The sequence below is a fragment of the Musa acuminata genome, chromosome BXJ3-7 (assembly GCF_036884655.1).
Source record: "Musa acuminata AAA Group cultivar baxijiao chromosome BXJ3-7, Cavendish_Baxijiao_AAA, whole genome shotgun sequence".
NCBI classification, from domain to species: Eukaryota; Viridiplantae; Streptophyta; class Magnoliopsida; order Zingiberales; family Musaceae; genus Musa; species Musa acuminata.
Genome location: NC_088355.1, coordinates 38,139,905 through 38,159,325, shown reverse-complemented (window position 1 = coordinate 38,159,325; position 19,421 = coordinate 38,139,905). Strand labels below are relative to the sequence as shown.

At 41.4% G+C, this 19,421-nt stretch overlaps 3 protein-coding genes and 1 pseudogene across 3 annotated transcripts; 1 reads left to right on the top strand and 3 right to left on the bottom strand.

Annotated features, from left to right (window-relative positions):
- Positions 1–1,074: 1,074 nt before the first annotated feature.
- LOC103992450 (probable sugar phosphate/phosphate translocator At5g25400) lies at positions 1,075–2,617 on the bottom strand. The gene has a single exon (XM_009412146.3). The coding sequence runs from the start codon at positions 2,525–2,527 to the stop codon at positions 1,427–1,429; it is 1,101 nt and encodes a 366-aa protein (XP_009410421.2). The 5' UTR covers positions 2,528–2,617; the 3' UTR covers positions 1,075–1,426.
- A 3,929-nt stretch (positions 2,618–6,546) lies between these two features.
- LOC135642947 (WAT1-related protein At5g07050-like) lies at positions 6,547–7,375 on the bottom strand (annotated as a pseudogene).
- Positions 7,376–13,257: 5,882 nt separating this feature from the next.
- LOC135586977 (WAT1-related protein At5g07050-like) lies at positions 13,258–14,760 on the top strand. The gene is made up of 7 exons (XM_065158789.1): positions 13,258–13,451; positions 13,531–13,593; positions 13,676–13,792; positions 13,886–14,135; positions 14,200–14,358; positions 14,428–14,579; positions 14,691–14,760. The coding sequence occupies exons 1-7, from the start codon at positions 13,258–13,260 to the stop codon at positions 14,758–14,760; spliced, it is 1,005 nt and encodes a 334-aa protein (XP_065014861.1).
- A 561-nt stretch (positions 14,761–15,321) lies between these two features.
- Positions 15,322–17,924, bottom strand: LOC135642946 (WAT1-related protein At5g07050-like). Its single transcript, XM_065159426.1, has 8 exons — positions 17,730–17,924; positions 16,611–16,831; positions 16,458–16,531; positions 16,279–16,399; positions 15,952–16,201; positions 15,729–15,887; positions 15,506–15,657; positions 15,322–15,391 (listed from the first exon to the last, which is right to left on the bottom strand). The coding sequence occupies exons 1-8, from the start codon at positions 17,922–17,924 to the stop codon at positions 15,322–15,324; spliced, it is 1,242 nt and encodes a 413-aa protein (XP_065015498.1).
- Between the last annotated feature and the right edge of the window lie 1,497 nt (positions 17,925–19,421).

The following is a 19,421-nucleotide window of genomic DNA, read 5'->3' as shown; positions in this document are numbered from 1 at the left end:
ACACATAATAAAAAATCATGAAAGATATCCAGTAAATTTGTAATACTTAAATTGCTGCTATACACACTATCTTTTGAGCTAAATCTACTAAAAAGAATCTTGTTACTCAATTAATGTAGCAGTAACAACAACATTCCCCTTCTCTGACTTTCTATTCCTATACCAGTGCCTATTTCAATCCTTGATATCCTTTTGAATTCACCACAGATTCCAGAAATAGTTATGGTTGTTACCACTTTTAAGCATCATTTACTAAACCACACATAGTTACAAAATACCTGAAGCATCAGAAATAGGCTACATTCTTATCTTTCACCCTTTAACCGGTACATGTTCTCATGCACTGCTCATATTTATTAAAGATGACTTCCTCAACTTGTCTCTGGGTCACTCCATATGTGCATCAAGCTCTTCATTCTGATGTACAGGAGCTATGCTTTAGCCAGCAGACCACATCACTTTCTGGTTTCAACAATCCTCCTTAAGTAATTCATGGAAAAATCATTCCTACATAAATATCACAATGTGATTCTTGAAAATGTTAGGATCAATACTGGAAAACCATGTCTTCCATGTTGACCTCACTGCAATGAGTTAGTAGAACTCTCCAGCTATAAAGGTATATGTCAAAGCCAGGCATACACAATCAGAAAATTCCCAACACAAACTTCAACCACATAAAATTATCCACAAAATTAAATGTCCAATTTATCGTCACATAGGCAAATGAAACAAGTTAAGAGAAAATTGATTGCAACTTCACTGAAGATTTAATCATTTAAAGAAGCAAAATGTTAGTAATAACATGTAATAAAATACAAAACTATCATGAAAATGTGAGGTCAAGATGCCACTAGACTTGAATGCATCACCACAGAGAGACTTCCCAACATCTGAAAGGGTACAAATGCATCTGAATGATTCATAGCAAAAGAGCAGATGAAAGATATAAAATAAATGAAAGACACAAGTCAAATAGCAAGTCAAATAACACTATCAATCTCAGCCGGAAGGAGGAAAGGGAAAGCTCCTACACGATCCAACAAATAGATAAGAACAACAAACAGAGAAGCATAGGAGAAAAAGTGGATAATCCCTCTTTGGCAAGAACCTTTTAGAGAACTACAGTGATCAGAGTAACCAACAGACCAACCTAGTGGATAAGCCACCCATAGTCACACTGCAACTAAAATCCTTCTAGCTTCATTTCCATATCAAAAGCTGAATTCATCTAGAAAAACAACTACAGAGCAGGGTTAAACAAAGGAAGACAATAAAAGGTCTTCTTTTGTCTCCCTTGAACCTCCTCCTTGGCAGTAGAAATGTACTAGTAGAGATAAATAAGCTAACCAATGAAGAGATCCATCAGGTATAGTGAACAGGAACCGATGTAATTGCCGCAGAACACAGAGGCTCGGACGATGGATCAAGCTTGCGAGTTAACCTTCGGGTCACTGTCAGAACCATCGACTTGCTCGAGGAGTTTCCCGGCCTCCTCGTCGGCCAGGGCGGCATTCTTCTGCGCCTCCTTGGCCTTGAGTGCCTGCAGCTTGACGTGGTTGTAGTAGGCGACACCTAGGAAGGCGATGGCGTAGCCGAAGAGGTTGACGGCGGTGACGGTGTCGCGGATGACCGACCAGGAGAAGGCGATGAGAAGCCAGTCCTTGACGACGCCGGCGATGTTCATGGTGAGGGCCGAGGTCTTGCCGACAAGAAGGAAGACGGCGAGGTTGAGGGCGAAGGCGCAGAGGGAGTTGGTGCCGAAGATGAGGAGGTCGGGGCGGATGGAGGCGGCGGAGCGGGCGCGGAGGACGGGGAGCTCCACGAGGGACCATGGGACGAGGAGGCAGGCGAGACAGCATGGAGCGACGTAGTAGAGGGAGGTGATGGGGTTGAGGGAGATGCCCTTAGATGTGAGGAGGATCTGGATAAGAACGAGGCGGGTGGCCTCGAATGCGACGGCGCCGAGCTGAAGGGAGACGCCGGTGGCGTCAAAGCGGGCCTCGCCGTAGGCGGCAATGGCGACGCCGAAGGAGATGGAGAGCATGTTGAGCATGGAGGCACTCTTAAAGGACTCCTTCTTGAAGAGGACACCGATGGAGTAGACGGCGACGGGCATGAGGGCTTTGAGCATCTGAATGAAGGAGACAGAGAGGTACATGTATGCGGAGTTGGAGAACCAGAGGGAGAGGGAGTAGAGGGCGCCGATGGGAACGACGGAGGAGAGGTAGAAGGCGCGGGTCATGGACGGCGACGACGGGGCCTCGACGAGGCGGAGCACGCGGACAACGAGGAAGGCGATGGCGGAGCAGAAGGCCATGTGGATCATGGTGAGGCTGATGGGGAAGGGCCAGCCGTACATCTTGGGATCGAGGATGTACTTGTTGTAGACTATCACCGTGAAGCTGAGGAAGATCCAGATCGCCACATACGCGTACGACAGCAACACCTTCTTCAGCACCCCATCCGCCACCGCCGCCCCCCCTCCTCCGCCGCCGCCCTCGCGACGCATGATGCCGACGACCATGACCGCCTCCTCCTATTCCTTCTCCTATACTCGATTAGCTTCTTTGACGCGAAGCATAGATGGGAGAACGACGGAGAGGCGGACACAAAAGCGAAGGAGTTTTTTGGGGGCAAAGACAAAACAAGTGTGTTTATTTATAAAACAATATTTTTAGAATAAATCATCTTTATATATATATTATTTTCAAAAAATAGATAAATTTGATATATAAATCACGAAAACGTTAAATGATATTAAATAAACTATTTTTAAATTTAAAAAAAATTAATATTAAATTCCATTTTTTGAATTCATAAAATATATGTAATAAAATGGCCAAAATGTGAAAGCGTATGTTGATAGAGAGAGAGAAAGAGAGAGAGATGTATATGATATTTTGGGATCTTGAAGGGGTAGGTATCCTCCCCTATTGATATCCCTTGAGTAAATCTTGCACTATATTAGACCCAAATATAGCATTTTGTGATGTGACATGTTATCGGTTGATGAATTGATGTATCGTGGCTGATGAGTTAACACGGCTTCGTCCACGAATCGATGTCAAAAGTCTTCGGTCAGCTGAGCTAGTTGCCAAGGTCAATCACACCCTCAGGACGAGATGTTGACGTTGGGACGTTATTTGGCATCTCTCGATCGGGATGTTGGTTGGCGACTCTTGGATGAGGTGGTCGTGGCTCGGGGGTGGTTGTTGTTCTGTATAGAAGGCCCTCATCGGGTGGTTATCGACTTTGGCCCCTCAACGAGTGAGTCAGTGCTTAGTTGGTTTTATTTTTTGCCCCCTCTCCTGGCCGGGTGTCGGCCAAGGGTTTTTATACTATTATACGAGGGTCGGCTATACGCGGGTTTGGCATGACGGCTGATCCTCGAGGGGCGAGATGGTATCTTTGTGCGGCCACCATCCCGAAATGAGACATATCGAGGAACGTCTTAGTACGGCTCGGCATGTGGAAATGCTCCTCCTGCTGACCTGACAATGACGTGGCATGACGTTGATTATGATGTGGCCAGAGCCCAAAATATACCTTATCACTATCCTCCAAATATACGATAATGAAATGTTTTTGTTGCCAAATCGAAGAGCCGTGATGTTAAAATAATAAAAAATATTTTCAACTCGGATGACTTTAAAAGAATGAAAGAAAATGAATATTAGACCTTCCAATTATGTATTTTTTCGGTTCACAACTATCGACATGAAATGAATGAATGTTCAATGAATCTCTACTTTAATCGATCGATGGTAAGATATAAATTGTGGAATTATAAGAAAAAACTTGATTCATTGTTGCATTATAATATGATTAATAATAAAAGAAATTATAGTGATCAAAATCAGATCGAATCATTAATCGGTCAGATTGAATCATCATCGGATCGGATGAGTTGAAAATCTAAAATGAATTAATTCATCCGATCGGTTACTGAAAAATCCGTATGAACTCACAAAGGGGACATAGAAATGGAAACCCCTCAATCAAATGAATATTATCACCCTTAGAGTGTCCCTCAGCATTCTGCTTCACCTCCGAGAAGATGGATCATAATAGAGGCAAAGTGAAATGGAGGAACACGAGAGGAGTCAAAATTCTTCGCTAACCTCATCACCGGGTTGCTGAAGAAGCCTTCTTGCTGAAACTAATAAAGCCTTGGATTTCATTATGAAAGAGGAGGAAGAAAAAGGGTTGAACTCTATTCTTAATTCTATCCCCCTTCTTGTCGGACCACTAACAAATTTTATAGTACCAGTGCCAAACTAAAACAAATCTTCTTTTGAGAGGATAGTCCTTTACATTAGATATCATTGCCCACCTACTTTATACGGTAGGATAGGTATGGCTTGGGCATTGGACTAGCCACTGACTCAGGCATTGGACTGATAGATATGTAACTCGGACATTAAACTGGTCGCGACGTATGACTCGGGTGTTAGACTGGTCGCGATGCAACTTGGACATAGATTGGCCGCGAGGCATGGCTCAAGCGTTGGACTAGCCGCGAGGCTTGGCTTGGGTGTTGGACTGACCAAGATGTAACTCGGACATTAGACTGACCACGAGGTATGGCTCAAGCGTTGGACTGGCTGCAATGCGACTTATACATTAGACTAGTCGTGAGGCGTGGGTTAGGCGTTAGATTGGCCGAGATGCGACTCAAACATTGGATTGGCCACGAGTCGTGGCTTGGGCATTAGACTAGCCAAGATATGAAACAGACTTTGAATTGGTCGTGAGGCGTCGCTCGAGTGTTGGACTAGTCGAGATACGACTCGGACATTAGGCTAGCCGCGAGGCATAACTCAAGTACTGTTTGGCCGAGGTGCATGACTCGGACACTATTTAAATAAGTTACACAATTCGGACATTGTTTGGTCGAGGTGTACCATTTGGGCACTATTTGGCCAAGGTGCATAACTCGTGCCCTGCTTGGTCGAGATGCACTATTTTGTCATTATTTGATCGAGGTGCACCATTCGAGTACTATTTTGATCGAGGTATACAACTCGAGTATTATTTAATTGAGGTGCATAACTCGAGTATTGTTTGGTTGAAGTGCATCATTTGAGCTGAGGTATAGAAATCGGCACTATTTGACTGATGAATTAATTCATTCCTTAAAAAAGACATTCATTTTAAAATTAATGATTATCAACCTATGTTCTTATACAATATGATCATATTTTGGCCACTCATATTAAACCTCTTTGATGCAATCTCATTAATTAGGAATAATCAATTTTTATCCCTAGTAAATTTATCCATGATAACATCACAATTGTCCACGAGCCTACTCATTCTATGTTTACTTCTCATTACAAGAACCCACTTATTCTTATTGAAATTAATTTATAAAAAATATATTTTTTCTAGCCTACTTTGTTTAGAATCCTTGGCAAAGAGCTTTCACTTATTGGATTTTGACTATTAACTATATAGTGAATAATTATAAATCTTATTGGTTGAGGAGTTATTATGGTATTTGCCAAAGAGATCCAATATCTCCTTGTTTTTTATCGAACTCCTCTTTTTCCTTTTAAATGTGAATATAGACTAATAAAATCAAATTATTTACTATCAAATATTAAAATTTTCTATCTTATCTTTCAAGAATGATATTTTGATTTTCATTAGAGATACTCCAACTCTTACCGGCACCTATCTAAGGCTTTAAAAATATATTACATTTGCACTCAATATCAATAAAAATAAATTTATTATATTTTTTTCTCAAAGTGGAGATTAAGCATAAGGTGTGTAATTTTTTTAAAATTACTCAGGGCTGTTTACCTAGTCGCATCTTTTCTCTTTTATATCGGATCTCCTTTGCATTTAGAACTATATCATAGATAAATCCCAAAATAGAATCATGGTTGACAAAAGCATTTCTTATCTCAAGTATTTTATTAAACTCTGTTCTTAATTATATCTCCCTTCTTGTCATACCACTAACAAGTTTTCTAATACTATTGCCAAACACAAGAAAGTCTTCTTTTGAGAGGATAGTCCTACACATTGGATGATAATGGCCCACTTACTTTGTAGGGTAGAATTAATCTTGCCCAGGACAGGAGGAATGATATATCCTGTCAAATCTATAGTTTCCCAAAACAATAGAGTCATCAAGATAGATAAGCATTTTCTTGTACTAACTTGGTTCGATTAATGATTAAGTAATCAAAATTATCATGTGTATTAGTGGTCTCTTTTTCTGTCATGAACTGTTTAAGTCGACTGTTCTCTCTCTCTCTCTCTCTCTCTCTCTCTCTATATATATATATATATATAGATGATCATAGCAGCATCTCTCTTTTTCTGTCATGATCTGTTTAAGTCGACTGTTCTCTCTCTCTCTCTCTCTCGCTATATATATATATATATATATATATATATAAGAAGACGGCCATACATGGATGGATAGATGGAATATAAGACTTACCACATCTCAACTGAGATTTTATCTATTTATTTATTATAACTATAGAATGACAGAGTATGGACGTCCTTTAGCCTCTTTCTCTCTTTCTACTCTTCCTTGCTGTTTCCCCAAAGAATGGAATAGAGGCCAATAACAATGAGGATCGCCCCAAGAACGCTGCACCCAAAGAGTTTTGTTGAGCTTTATCTCTAAGCATGGAAGAAACCGAGGCACAGCAGCACACGGAAATTTTGAGATGTAATAAACATGTCGTTCGTGTAATCTCACCCTCCTAGATAGATCTTTTCGTTGAGGAAGGACGCGCCCATGATGGATACTACGATCATCCTCAGAGGGCTGAAGGCAGACGCAAACACAGCCCCTCTTTTTTCTATCACCCGCCCTTCAACATGGTATGCGACGCTGGATGTGACAATTCCCTGCATGTTGTACTACAAATTAGCTGCATTCTCCCGATCACAAAACGTGAGAGAGAGAGAGTAAGCAGCAGCGAGGAAGTTGATATCGAAGCCTATGGTCCAAACAGTAGGCTTGTGTTCCAAGACGAAAATGACTACTGTAGCTTGCATTGTCCCCACGAAGTATATCCATGTCATGAGAGACAGCCGAGCAGAGTATTGTTTTAGGGTTTCCTCCTGTAAGAGTTGCACGACCTAAGCATTCAATTCAGTTGATGGAGGAGAAGCAATGATCTCATACCCGAAGGAGAGACAGAGAAGCCGAAGCTAAAGTGGCCAAGATGTGGAAGCCGGAGCCTATGTTTCAGTTGTTGCTGCTCGAGTCGGTGATGGCCGGTGAGTTGGATCCAAGAGAATGGGCATGCTTGCTCCAAACCAGCTCCACTGGAGGTCCTTTGTAGAGTGCCATCAACATGGCGCCGGCAACGGTGGCCAGAGTCCCGACCACCTTCTCCATCCTACCATTGCAATCGGTTACCTACTGTGATGGGGGGTCTGATACCATCCAACATAAACCACGGCGCGCTTAATAAGCTCATCTATTTGACTTACCCGGTAAGCACGGCCACCACGAAGGTCATGGCCGGATGAGAAGGTAGCAGATGTATGCTTCCGGCCGGCGTGGTAGCAGCGGCGAAAAACAAGTAGGTGTAAACACAAGATTCAAATCACAAAGTAGCAGTGCTGCTGCAGCTTAATACCACTGTAGAATAAACGCTAAAGGAGCGATAGATAGAATGGCAAAGGCATGAGTGTAGACGACAAGAACATATTGGGTCATCCCACTGCCGAGCGACGCCTTCGAGAGGATTTTCTTTCCGGCATAGCTGAACTGGAGGGTGATCATGGTGAGGTAGGGCATTGCCCTCCGCATGAAAGAGGTGAAGAAGAGCTACCAGGAGCAGAAACGGAGGGAGAAGAGGATGAAGTACCAATAGGGGGCTGGCTTCGTAGTTATACTGTGATCGGCCAGTGGGAAAACACTTGGAGGCTTCTTTAGTGGAATCCATTTGCTTTTAGTTGACTTGACCTCTTTATCTCTTCATGATAAGTAATTCATGGAAAATACGACGAGACCCATCATTTGCATACAGTGTTCACTTGGAGGCTTCTTTTGTGGAATGTGGAAACAGAAGAAGCTGCCATTTCACTTCTTGCCCACTCAGCTGCCACCAGAAGTAGCCATCCCTCTTATGATGATCGTTGTAGCCATTCTCTTCTTATAAAATGAGTTACAAAATCCCTTCCTTATTCTGCAGAGTTTTTATTGTTTGCTGCATTACTGTTTCTGATGCAGCTAAAAATCCATAGATTTGATTTAGTAACACTCCACATAGTATGATATATTTTTCAAGCATTTCAAACATCGTATGACACGAAAGAGATTAAATAATGAAGATGAAATTCGAATTAATGAGTTTAAAAAGCTTTAGGTATTTTGAATGGCCGCAGCCACCCATGAAGAGCCCGAAGAGGTGACTATTTCTAAGCCATAGAGAAATAAGTTTCTAAGCAGTAAGGGGGGGGGGGAGTGTTGGGCTTGCGGTCGACATATTCAGCCCATAGGTGTGGTAGCCCACAGCCCACACTCCCTCTTAATCTAATCCTATTTAATATTATGGGGGTGTGGTGACTGTGTTTTGGAGACAGAAAAAGGCATAAATAGGACAACAACGTGGGAGAAGAAATACAGTCACGAGATTCTAAAGAAAATGAGGAAAACAAGACAGAAAAGGAAGAGAAAGAAAGGGAAGAAGACAAGGACAACGCAGAGAGGCTGTTCTCAATCATCTAGTAGTGTTCTATCTCAGGTTAGATCAAATCTACAGTAGACTCTTGTTGTGATTACTTGGGGAGGTTTTAGATATTGTGGGCAGTGACGTGATCTTTGTATCCCAGTTATTCTCTTCAAATTGTTGCTAGGGTTTAGGGCAAGAGATTAAGATTTGTATATTCATTATTTTCATAGTGGATTATCTCTAGTTTGCCCAATGGTTTTTACCCTTCATATTGGAGGGGTTTTCCACGTATATCTTGGTGTTCTGTTTGATTGTGCTTCCATTTAATTTCACTTCGTATTATGGTCTTCAAGTATTTGTTCATATACAAAGGTTATTCTTGTTTATATCCCCATCAACTGGTATCAAAGCAAAGGGTTTTGGTGATTTAATTTTGTATTTGAACATGGAGGCAAGTAATGTTTCTCGCATAATTAGTTTGAATGAAAACAATTGGATGATATGGAAACCAAGAATGTAAAATCTCTTGTATTGCAAAGATTTGTATGGACCTTTGCAGGAGGATAGTGCAAAACCCACAACTATGACATATGATGAATGGAAGAGGTTAGATCGAAAAACAATTGGATTTATTCGACAATGGCTTGATGATAGTGTCTTTCACCATGTTTTTACTGAAATTTCTGTATATTCTCTTTGGAAAAAGTTGGAAAGTCTCTATGAAAGAAAAACAACTAGCAACAAAGTTTTTTTTATCAGAAAACTTGTGAACCTAAAATATAGAGAGGGTGCTTCTATTGCTGAACATTTAAATGAAATGCAAAGTATTACGAACCAGTTATCCTCTATTAAAATGTCTCTTGATGATGAGTTGCAGGCATTATTACTTCTCAGTTCATTACCAGAAAGTTGGAAGACACTAGTGGTTTCCCTCAGTAATTCTACGCCAGATGGTGTTGTCACTATAAGTCAAGTAACAAGCAGTTTGTTGAATGAGGAGTTAAAGAAGAAATAGTTCGGCAACATCTCAGAATGATTCACATACACTTATCTCAAAGAACAGAGGAAGGTCAAAGTCTAGAAGCAGTTCACGCATGGATAGAAGCAAGTCAAGATCAAGAAAAGATATTGTTTGCTATAATTGTGGTGAGAAAGGACATTACAAGAACCAATGTAAACAACCTAAGAAGAGCAAGAAAAAGGGAAAAGAAGTAGAGTCTACAGAGTCAAAGGATAATACTACAGCTACAATACAGGGTGGTGATTATTTGATTTTGTCTCCTTCTGATGATATTTTTTCTTATGTGTTAGGATCTTGAGTGGATGATTGACACAGGTACTTCTTATCATGCTACACCACGGAGGCGGTTTTTTGCTATAGATAGGTCTAAAAATTTTGGTGTTGTCAAGATGGGCAACTATGACATAGCAGACATCATAGGCATGGGTGATATCCATTTAAAGACCAACCTAGGCTGCAAGTTGATGCTTAAGGATGTGAGACATGTGGTTGACTTGAGGCTGAATTTAATTTCAGTTGGAAGGCTAGATGATGATGACTATGATAGCAGATTTCATAAAAGGCAATGAAAGCTTAGTAAGGGTTCTCTTGTTATAGTTAATGGAAAGAAATGTCATACTTTGTACAAGTTGCAAGCTAAAGCTTATAGTGAGCAGCTAAATGCTACAGAAAAAGACTTCAGCATAGAGTTGTGACATAGGCGACTGAGACACATGAGCGAGAAGGGGCTACAAGCTCTTTCCAAGAGTGAGGTATTACCAGACCTCATAGGTATACATTTGAACCCTTGTATTGATTGTTTGGCAGGTAAACAACATAGAGTTTCATTTGCTAGTTCTACTTTGTCTAGAAAAATGCATGTCTTATACCGTGTTTATACAGATGTATGTGGTCCTTTGAGGACAAAACTCCTAGTGGATCTGTTGATGTTCTTGGTATAAGTGGTGCACTTTATTTTGTCACTTTTATATATGATTTTTCCAAGAAAGTTTGGGCCTATGCTTTGAAGACTAAAGATCAGGTGATTAATGTCTTCAAAGAGTTTTATGCCATGGTTGAAAGGGAGACAGAAAGGAAATTGAAATGCATAAGATCAAATAATGGTGGTGAGTATACAGGATTGTTTAATGACTATTGCAGGTCACATGGGATCCAACATGAGATGACAGTTCTTTGTACACCTCAGCATAATACAATTACAGAGAGGATGAACCGCACCATCATGGAAAATATCAGATGTATGCTTTCACAGACTAAGCTACCCAAAAGGTTTTGGGATGAGGCTTCGAGGACTGCAATTGATGTGATCAACTTATCACCATGTACCGCCCTAGATGGTGATGTTGCAGAGCATATATGGTCAGGGAAAGATGTTTCCTACAAGCATTTGAGAGTATTCGGTTGTCGCGCATTTGCACATATTCCAGATAATGAGAGGTCCAAGCTGGATGGTAAGACTAAAGAATGTATTTTTCTTGGCTACTCACATGATCATTTTGGTTACAGGCTTTGAGATACAGAAAAGCAGAAGGTGTTTAGAAGCAGAGATGTAGTCTTCTTTGAGGATCAAACTTTTGAAGATTTGAAAAAGAAGGCACCAGCCAATACTTCTGTAGAAGGATTAGCAGATTATGACCCAATTATTCCTCCAGTATATCAGGGTGATGAGGGAGATGTGTAGGAAGATGGTGTAGAGCCTGATGTTGATCTACCTGTAGGACATATTGAGCAAGAAGAAGTTGGAGAGCAAGTTCCAACATAACCTCAGTTGAGAAGATCTTCTAGACAACGTCAACCTTCCAAAAAATACTCTACAGATGAGTATGTGATGCTTACTGATGCAAGTGAACCAGAGAGTTACCAGGAAGTAGTTGAAAGTGAGCAGAAAGAGAAGTGGTTAGTTGCTATGTAGGAAGAGATGGATGCTCTTTAGAAGAACCACACTTATGATTTGGTACTGCTACCAAATGGAATGAAGGCCTTGAAGAACAAGTGAGTTTTTAGGTTGAAGACTCAAGAATATTGTTCTCAACCGAAGTACAAAACTAGATTGGTTGTGAAAGGTGTTGGTCAAAAGAAAGGTATTGACTTTGAAGAGATTTTTTCTCCTATTGTTATAATGTCTTCTATTCGTGTTGCTCTTGGTATTGCTGCTAGCCAAGACTTAGAGGTTGAACAGTTAGATGTGAAGACAGCTTTCCTTCGTAGGGATTTGGAGGAGAAAATTTATATGAAGCAACCAGAAGACTTCAAAGTTAAAGGTAAAGAGAACTTTATCTACAAATTGAAAAAGAGCTTGTCTGAGTTAAAGCAAGCTCCAAGATAGTGGTACAAAAAGTTTGATTCATTTATGATAGAAAATGGATACAAAAGAACGACTTCAGATTATTATGTGTATGCATCAAATGTGACAGTCACAGTCAAAGTGTCATGTCATTTATTTGTACATTTTGACGGATAATAAAATGTTGACAAAAGACAAACGGTAACGTTGACAAAAACAACAATTTCCAGAATTGTCAAAGTGTCATGTCATTCATTGTTTTGAAGGTGGTTGCTATCACAAAACAAAGTGATAGCATGACACTTTGACAATTCTGGAAATTGTTGAATGACATGACACTTTGACAATTCTGGAAATTGTTGTGATAGATATCTCATAGCCGGTGGTTGCTATTTTGTTTTGAACGTGGTTGCTATAGATATCTCATAGCCGGTGGATCAATCCGAGAAATATTAAGATTGAAGTGAGGGAGGAGGGATGGCCGGTGGATCAATCCTTTAATTGAGAATAATATGTTTTTCAGGTTCACTTTAATTCAATGTCTCGACAAATAGAAAATTCGATTTATCAATATCTTATCTGATTAATTATAAATTATCTCATATAATTAGTTATCTCAATCCTTATATTTTTAAAAATTATATTGAGATTACTATACTTATCAAAGTAAACAGTTAATATGTATAATATTTTTATTAATAGAATTGATAACATAAAAAATCACGAGTTATTTTGAGGACCCCGCCCACCCGCCACGCACCCATGCCCACGCCCACTCGCCTGCCCGACGAATCCAATCCGATCGTATACATATATATATGTATATATGTATATATGTATATATGTATATATGTATATATATATATATATGTATATGTATATAAATATATGTATATAAATATATGTATATATATATATGTATATATATATATACATACATATATATATATACATATATATATATGTATATGTATATATGTATATACATATATGTATGTAGGCACCCAAGTGACTCTTATCTTCTATAACAAGGCTAGTGGCGATCATTTTCTACATTGACTTTGTCATGCATCGCAAATATATGCTCCGAAGACATAAATTTTTTTATTGCTATTCTATACGGGATTCTTATACGATCAGAAAGGGGGAGTCCATCGCCATTACTCAGGGCAATCACGTACCTGAGGCCTCGCGTGCATAAATAACACTGTCTACTACGTCATCTTGTGTTGGTTCTTCTTCTTCTTCCTCCGTTTCAGCTCCCGGCAGCTCTTTTTCACCTCTTCAGGTTCGTCATGGGTGGCCGCGGCGAGGTCATGCGGAGGGCATTGCCCTACATCATCATGATCACCCTCCAGTTCGGCGATGCCGGAAAGAGTATCCTCTCGAAGGCGTCGCTCGGCAGTGGGATGAGCCAATACGTTCTTGTCGTCTACAGTCATGCCTTTGCTGCTCTATCCATGGCTCCTTTAGCGTTTATTCTAGAGCGGTATTGAGCTGTGGCAGAATTGCTACTTTGTGATATGAATTCTGTGTTTACACCTACTTGTTTGTCGTCGATGCCACAGGAAGGTGCAGACTAAGATGACGAAGCGGGTGTTCTTGTGGATATTTGCGTTGGGATTTCTTGGGTCACTATTTAGTTTCTGCCCATCTTCCTACTTATATACGAATCCAACGAAGCTTATTCCTTGATCTTTGACATCCTTTCAGGCCTGTTATGGACCAAATCTTCTACTACGCCGGCCTGAAGCATACATCTGCTACCATCTCATCCACCATGAGCAGCATCACGCCGGCCATGACCTTCGTGGTGGCCGTGCTTACCGGGTAAGTCAAATTGATGAGCTTCTTACGCGCGCCGTGGTTTCTGTGGATGGTATCAGACCCCCGATCACAGTAAGTAACCGATTGCAATGATAGGATGGAGAAGGTGGATCTGAAGAAGGTGATATACCAGGCGAAGGTGGGCGGGACTCTGGTCACCGTTGCCGGCGCCATGTTGATGGCACTCTACAAAGGACCTCCAGTGGAGCTGGTTTGGGGCAAGCATGCCCATTCTCTTGGATCCAACTCACCGGCCGTCACCGAGTCGAGCAGCAACAACTGGTTTATGGGCTCCGGCTTCCACATATTGCCCACCTTAGCTTCGGCTTCTCTGTCTCTCCTTCGGGTATGAGATACTTGCTTCTCCTCCATCGAGTGAATTGAATGCTTAGGTTGTGCAACTCTTACAGGAGGAAACACTAAAACAATACTCTGCTCGGCTGTCTCTCATGACATGGATTTACTTCGTGGGGACATTGGAAGCCACAGTAGTCACTTTCGTCTTGGAGCACAAGCCTGCTGTTTGGACCATAGGCTTCGATATCAACTTCCTCGCTGCTGCTTACGCTGTTTCTCTCTCTCTCTCTCTCGTGTTTTGTGATCGGGAGAATGCAGCTAATTTGTAGTACAACATGCAGGGAATCGTCACATCCAGCGTCGCATACTATGTTGAAGGGCGGGTGATAGAGAAAAGAGGGGCTGTGTTTGCGTCAGCCTTCAACCCTCTTAGGATGATCATAGTAGCCATCATGGGCGCGTCCTTCCTCAACGAAAAGATCTATCTCGGAGGGTGAGATTACACGAACGACATGTTTATTACATCTCAAAATTTCCGTGTGCTGCTGTGCCTCGGTTTCTTCCATGCTTGGAGATTAAGCTCAACAAAACTCTTTGGGTGCAGCGTTCTCGGGGCGATCCTCATTGTCATCGGCCTCTACTCTGTTCTTTGGGGAAACAGCAAGCAAGAGTAGAAAGAGAAAAGAGGCTAAAGGACGTCCCTACTCTCTCATTCCATAGTTGTAATAACTAAATAGATAAAATCTCTGTTGAGATGTGGTAAGTCTTTATATTCCATCTATTATCCATCCATGTATGGCCGTCTTCTTATATTCGTAAGCATTGGACATACATAAAGTATATCTGCGAGTTCTTCTTCAATAAATAATAATGTTTCTTCCGTTCTTGTTTTGCTTCCGAAACTGACATTAGCACATGTCCAACAACGCACTCAAGCAAGCACAATAAATCTAAGGCCAGAAGACAGGAGAGAGAGAGAGAGAGAGAGAACAGTCGACTTAAACAGTTCATGATAGAAAAAGTGACCACTAATACAGATGATAATTTTGATTACTTAATCATTAATCGAACCAAGTTAGTACAAGAAAATGCTTATCTATCTTGATGACTCTACTGTTTTGGGAAACCATAGATTTGACAGGATATAGATTTGGCAAGATGAATTCTATCCTACAAAGTACGTGGGCATTTATCATCCAATGTGTAGGACTATCTCCTCAAGATGAATTCATTTTCTACTCTTCCATGTTGTTTCCCCAAAGAATGTAATAGAGGCCGATAACAACGAGGACCGCACCAAGAACGCTGCACCCAAAGAGTTTTGTTAAGCTCAATCACCAAGCGTGAAAGAAAGCGAGGCACAGCAGCAGCACACGGAAATTTTGAGATCGAATAAACATGTCGTTCATGTAATCTCACCCTCCGAGATAGATCTTTTCGTTGAGGAAGGACGCGCCCATGATGGCTACTATGATCATCCTAAGAGGGTTGAAGGCTGACGCAAACACAGCCCCTCTTTTCTCTATCACCCGCCCTTCAACATAGTATGCGACGCTGGATGTGACGATTCCCTGCATGTTGTACTACAAATTAGCTGCATTCTCCCGATCACAAAACACGAGAGAGAGAGAGAGAGAGAAACAGCGTAAGCAGCAGCGAGGAAGTTGATATCGAAGCCTATGGTCCAAACAGCAGGCTTGTGCTCCAAGACGAAAGTGACTACTGCAGCTTGCAATGTCCCCACTAAGTATATCAATGTCAAGAGAGACAGCCGAGCAGAGTATTGTTTTAGGGTTTCCTCCTGTAAGAGTTGCACAACCTAAGCATTCAATTCACTCGATGGAGGAGAAGCAATGATCTCATACCTGAAGGAGAGACAGAGAAGCCGAAGCTAAGGTGGCTAAGATGTGGAAGCCGGAGCCCATAAACCAGTTGTTGCTGCTCGAATCGGTGACGGCCGGTGAGTTGGATCCAAGAGAATGGGCATGCTTGCTCCAAACCAGCTCCACTGGAGGTCCTTTGTAGAGTGCCATCAACATGGCGCCGGCAACGGTGGCCAGAGTCCCGACCACCTTCGCCTGGTGTATCACCTTCTTCAGATCCACCTTCTCCATCCTACCATTGCAATCGGTTACCTATCGTGATGGGGGGTCTGATACCATCAGCGTAAGAAACTCATCTATTTGACTTACCCGCTAAGCACGGCCACAACGAAGGTCATGGCCGGCGAGATGCTGCTCATGGCGGATGAGAAGATAACAGATGTATGCTTCAGGCCGGCGTGGTAGAAGATTTGGTCCATGACAGGCCTGAAGCGATGTTAAAGATCAAGAAATAAGCTTCGTATGCAAGTAGGAAGATGGGCAGAAACGAAATACTGAGCCAAGAAGTCCCAACACAAATATCCTTAAGAACACCCACTTGGTCATCTTAGGCTGCACCTTCCTGTGGCATCGACGAAAAACAAATAGGATTAAACACAGGATTCATATCACATAGTAGCAAAGCTGCTGCAGCTTAATACCCTTCTATAATGAATGCTAAAGGAGCCATGGATAGCGTGGCAAAAGCATGACTGTAGAGGATAATAACGTATTGGCTTCCCCCACTGCGGCGCGACGCGTTCGAGAGGATATGCTTTCCGGCATAGCCGAACTGCAGGGTGATCATGGTAAGGTAGGGCATTGCCCTCCGCATGAACTCGCCGTGACCACCCATGACGAGGTGAAGAAGAGCTACCAGGAGCTGAAACGAAGGGAGAAAGAGGATGAAGAACCAACACACAAGGAGCAAGCAGCCACACTCCTTATTTATAGTGGTGATGTATAGGCCACCAGCCACACTACATGGTTAGGAATTCCTCTTCCTATTGTCTTTGATATAAGATCTTATCATTCGGTCGGGTCTGTTCCAAGCATCAAAGAAAAATAGCCTAAGCCGAGCTTGTACAAGCATGGGTCCATCTCTACTTCACCTCGAGAAAACACCTGAGGAGCACCAAGCAAAGTCTCAGTAGACAGATATCGAGATAAGAGATGCTACAGATCTGATTTATCAAAATCTCCAGATACTAGAATTTTATTTATCTCTCATTGTAAGTACACTCCATGTTGTATGTTGTATTCTTAGCATGATTTTCTGGTTTAGTTTTGGTTTTGTGCGAATGTTGTTGGTGAATAAATGTGTCGTAATTTTGGTTTATCTCGTCATGGGTGTACCGCGGCGAGTTCGTGCGGAGGGCAATGCCCTACCTTACCATGATCACCCTCCAGTTCGGCTATGCCGGAAAGCACATCCTCTCGAACGCGTCGCGCCGCAGTGGGGCAAGCCAATACGTTATTATCCTCTATAGTCATGCTTTTGCCACGCTATCCATGGCTCCTTTAGGATTCATTATAGAAGGGTATGAAGCTGCAGCAGCTTTGCTACTATGTGATATGAATCCTGTGTTTAATCCTATTTGTTTTTCGTCGCTGCTACCACGCCGGCCTGAAGCATACATCTGCTACCTTCTCATCCGGCCATGACCTTCTTGGTGGCCGTGCTTAGCGGGTAAGTCAAATAGATGAGCTTCTTACGGCCGCTGCGCTGTGGTTTCTATTGAATTGTATCAGACCCCCGATCACAATAGGTAACCGATTGCCATCAACATGGGGCCAGCAACGGTGACTAGAGTTCCGACCACCTTCGCCCGGTATATCACCTTATTCAGATCCATCGGGGTCTGATACCATCCAACATAAACCACAGCGCGCGTAAGAAGCTCGTCTATGCTCATGGCGGATGAGAAGGTAGGAGATATATGCTTCAGGCAGGTGTAGTAGAAAATTTTGTCCATAACCGGCCTGAAATGATGTCAAAGATCAAGAAATAAGCTTCGCAGCGACGACAAACAAATAGGAGTAAACACGGGATTCATATCACAAAGTAACAATGCTGCAGCAGCTTAATACCGCCATAGAATGATACGCTAATGACTGTATACGGCAAGAACGTATTGGCCCATCCCACCGCCGAGCGACGCCTTCGAAAGAGAGGATATTCGTTCCGGCGTAGCCCAACTGTGGAGGGTGATCATGATGATGTAGGGCATTGCCCATCCGCATGAACTCGCCGCGGCCACCCATGACGAGCCTGAAGAGGAGAGGCGAAGAAGAGCTACCAGGAGCTGAAGATGCTGGCGTTATTATGCACGCCGCAGGTTAGGGGGGCTCAACATAATAACGCGTCTTGGCGTTCTAAGAATCGGATGCTGGGGTACTCAACGATGATGCAATGTGAGACACGAATCTTTCGCTTCGATTCTCAGAGGGCGTACATCTCAAAACGCGTTGCAGTTCTATTTTTAACTTGATACTTAAAAGGATATTCCTGTTGTATTCGGTACTTGGATTCTCAAATGCCATTTCAGTTCTATTCTTTACTTGATTCTTAAAGGGCATTCCTGTTCTCAAAAGATGTTCATGTTCTATTCTTCACTTGAATCTCAAAGCGTATTCTTATTCTATTCTTCACTTTGACTTTTCTACTTGTCGAGGCATTGATCAATTCATTTTTTTGCTGGACGATTGCTATTATCGGAAGACCGGCTAAACTCATCCCCTCACTGAGACTTTAATCTTATTTTGAAACTTTATTAAACGATAATTAAGCATATTATTATTACATATAATGTTATAAATCTTATATGATATGTTTAGCATAGAATCATTCAGTATTTCACCACTTAACATAATTTCGTTTGGCACCATTCATGTACACAAAAATTCTCAATAACAAAAAAATATTCTCATTCATATATATTCAAGCTGTGATACCTCAAATTAATTCAACATCGAAAGTGGATAATGACTATAATTGAATTATAAAGATTTAATGAGTGTACTATGACAACTCTAGCTTAAGTATTTTGATCGATTATTTAGACCAAATAAAATTATTGGTTAGTTCACTCATCAGTTTAGTATTAAAGCTGATCCAGTATTTGGGCATGATGAGAAAGTTCGAGTTGAAAAGGATTACCCGTGAATGGAGTTAGATAACTTATCACGACATGAAACCACTATTAGACTATGACTCACATACACTATTATTTATATGTGTTCAAATTTTAGCCCTGATATAAAGATTCTAATACATCAAACATCCATCATTTAGATAGAGACAAATATAAATTACATATCTAAAAAATACTTTTTAGAATTTAGATGTTATCAACATCTTTTGCACTTTATTTACAATTTTAAAAATATATCAAATGTGAAACAACTTCATATAATGCAAAATTAAATACAATGACAAAACCAAACAGAATTCAAAATACTTTAAAGCTTTA

Coding starts and splice junctions, on each gene's coding strand:
- LOC135642946 (XM_065159426.1), bottom strand. CDS start 17,924: ATGGACAAAATTTTCTACTACACCTGCCTGAAGCATATATCTCCTACC. Junction 16,202..16,278: donor GTTGTGGCCGTGCTTAGCGG/GTAAGTCAAATA, acceptor TTGCAATGGTAG/GATGGAGAAGGTGGATCTGA. Junction 15,888..15,951: donor CTTCTCTGTCTCTCCTTCAG/GTATGAGATCAT, acceptor CAACTCTTACAG/GAGGAAACCCTAAAACAATA.
- LOC103992450 (XM_009412146.3), bottom strand. CDS start 2,527: ATGGTCGTCGGCATCATGCGTCGCGAGGGCGGCGGCGGAGGAGGGGGG.
- LOC135586977 (XM_065158789.1), top strand. CDS start 13,258: ATGGGTGGCCGCGGCGAGGTCATGCGGAGGGCATTGCCCTACATCATC. Junction 13,452..13,530: donor TTAGCGTTTATTCTAGAGCG/GTATTGAGCTGT, acceptor TCGATGCCACAG/GAAGGTGCAGACTAAGATGA. Junction 13,793..13,885: donor GTGGTGGCCGTGCTTACCGG/GTAAGTCAAATT, acceptor TTGCAATGATAG/GATGGAGAAGGTGGATCTGA.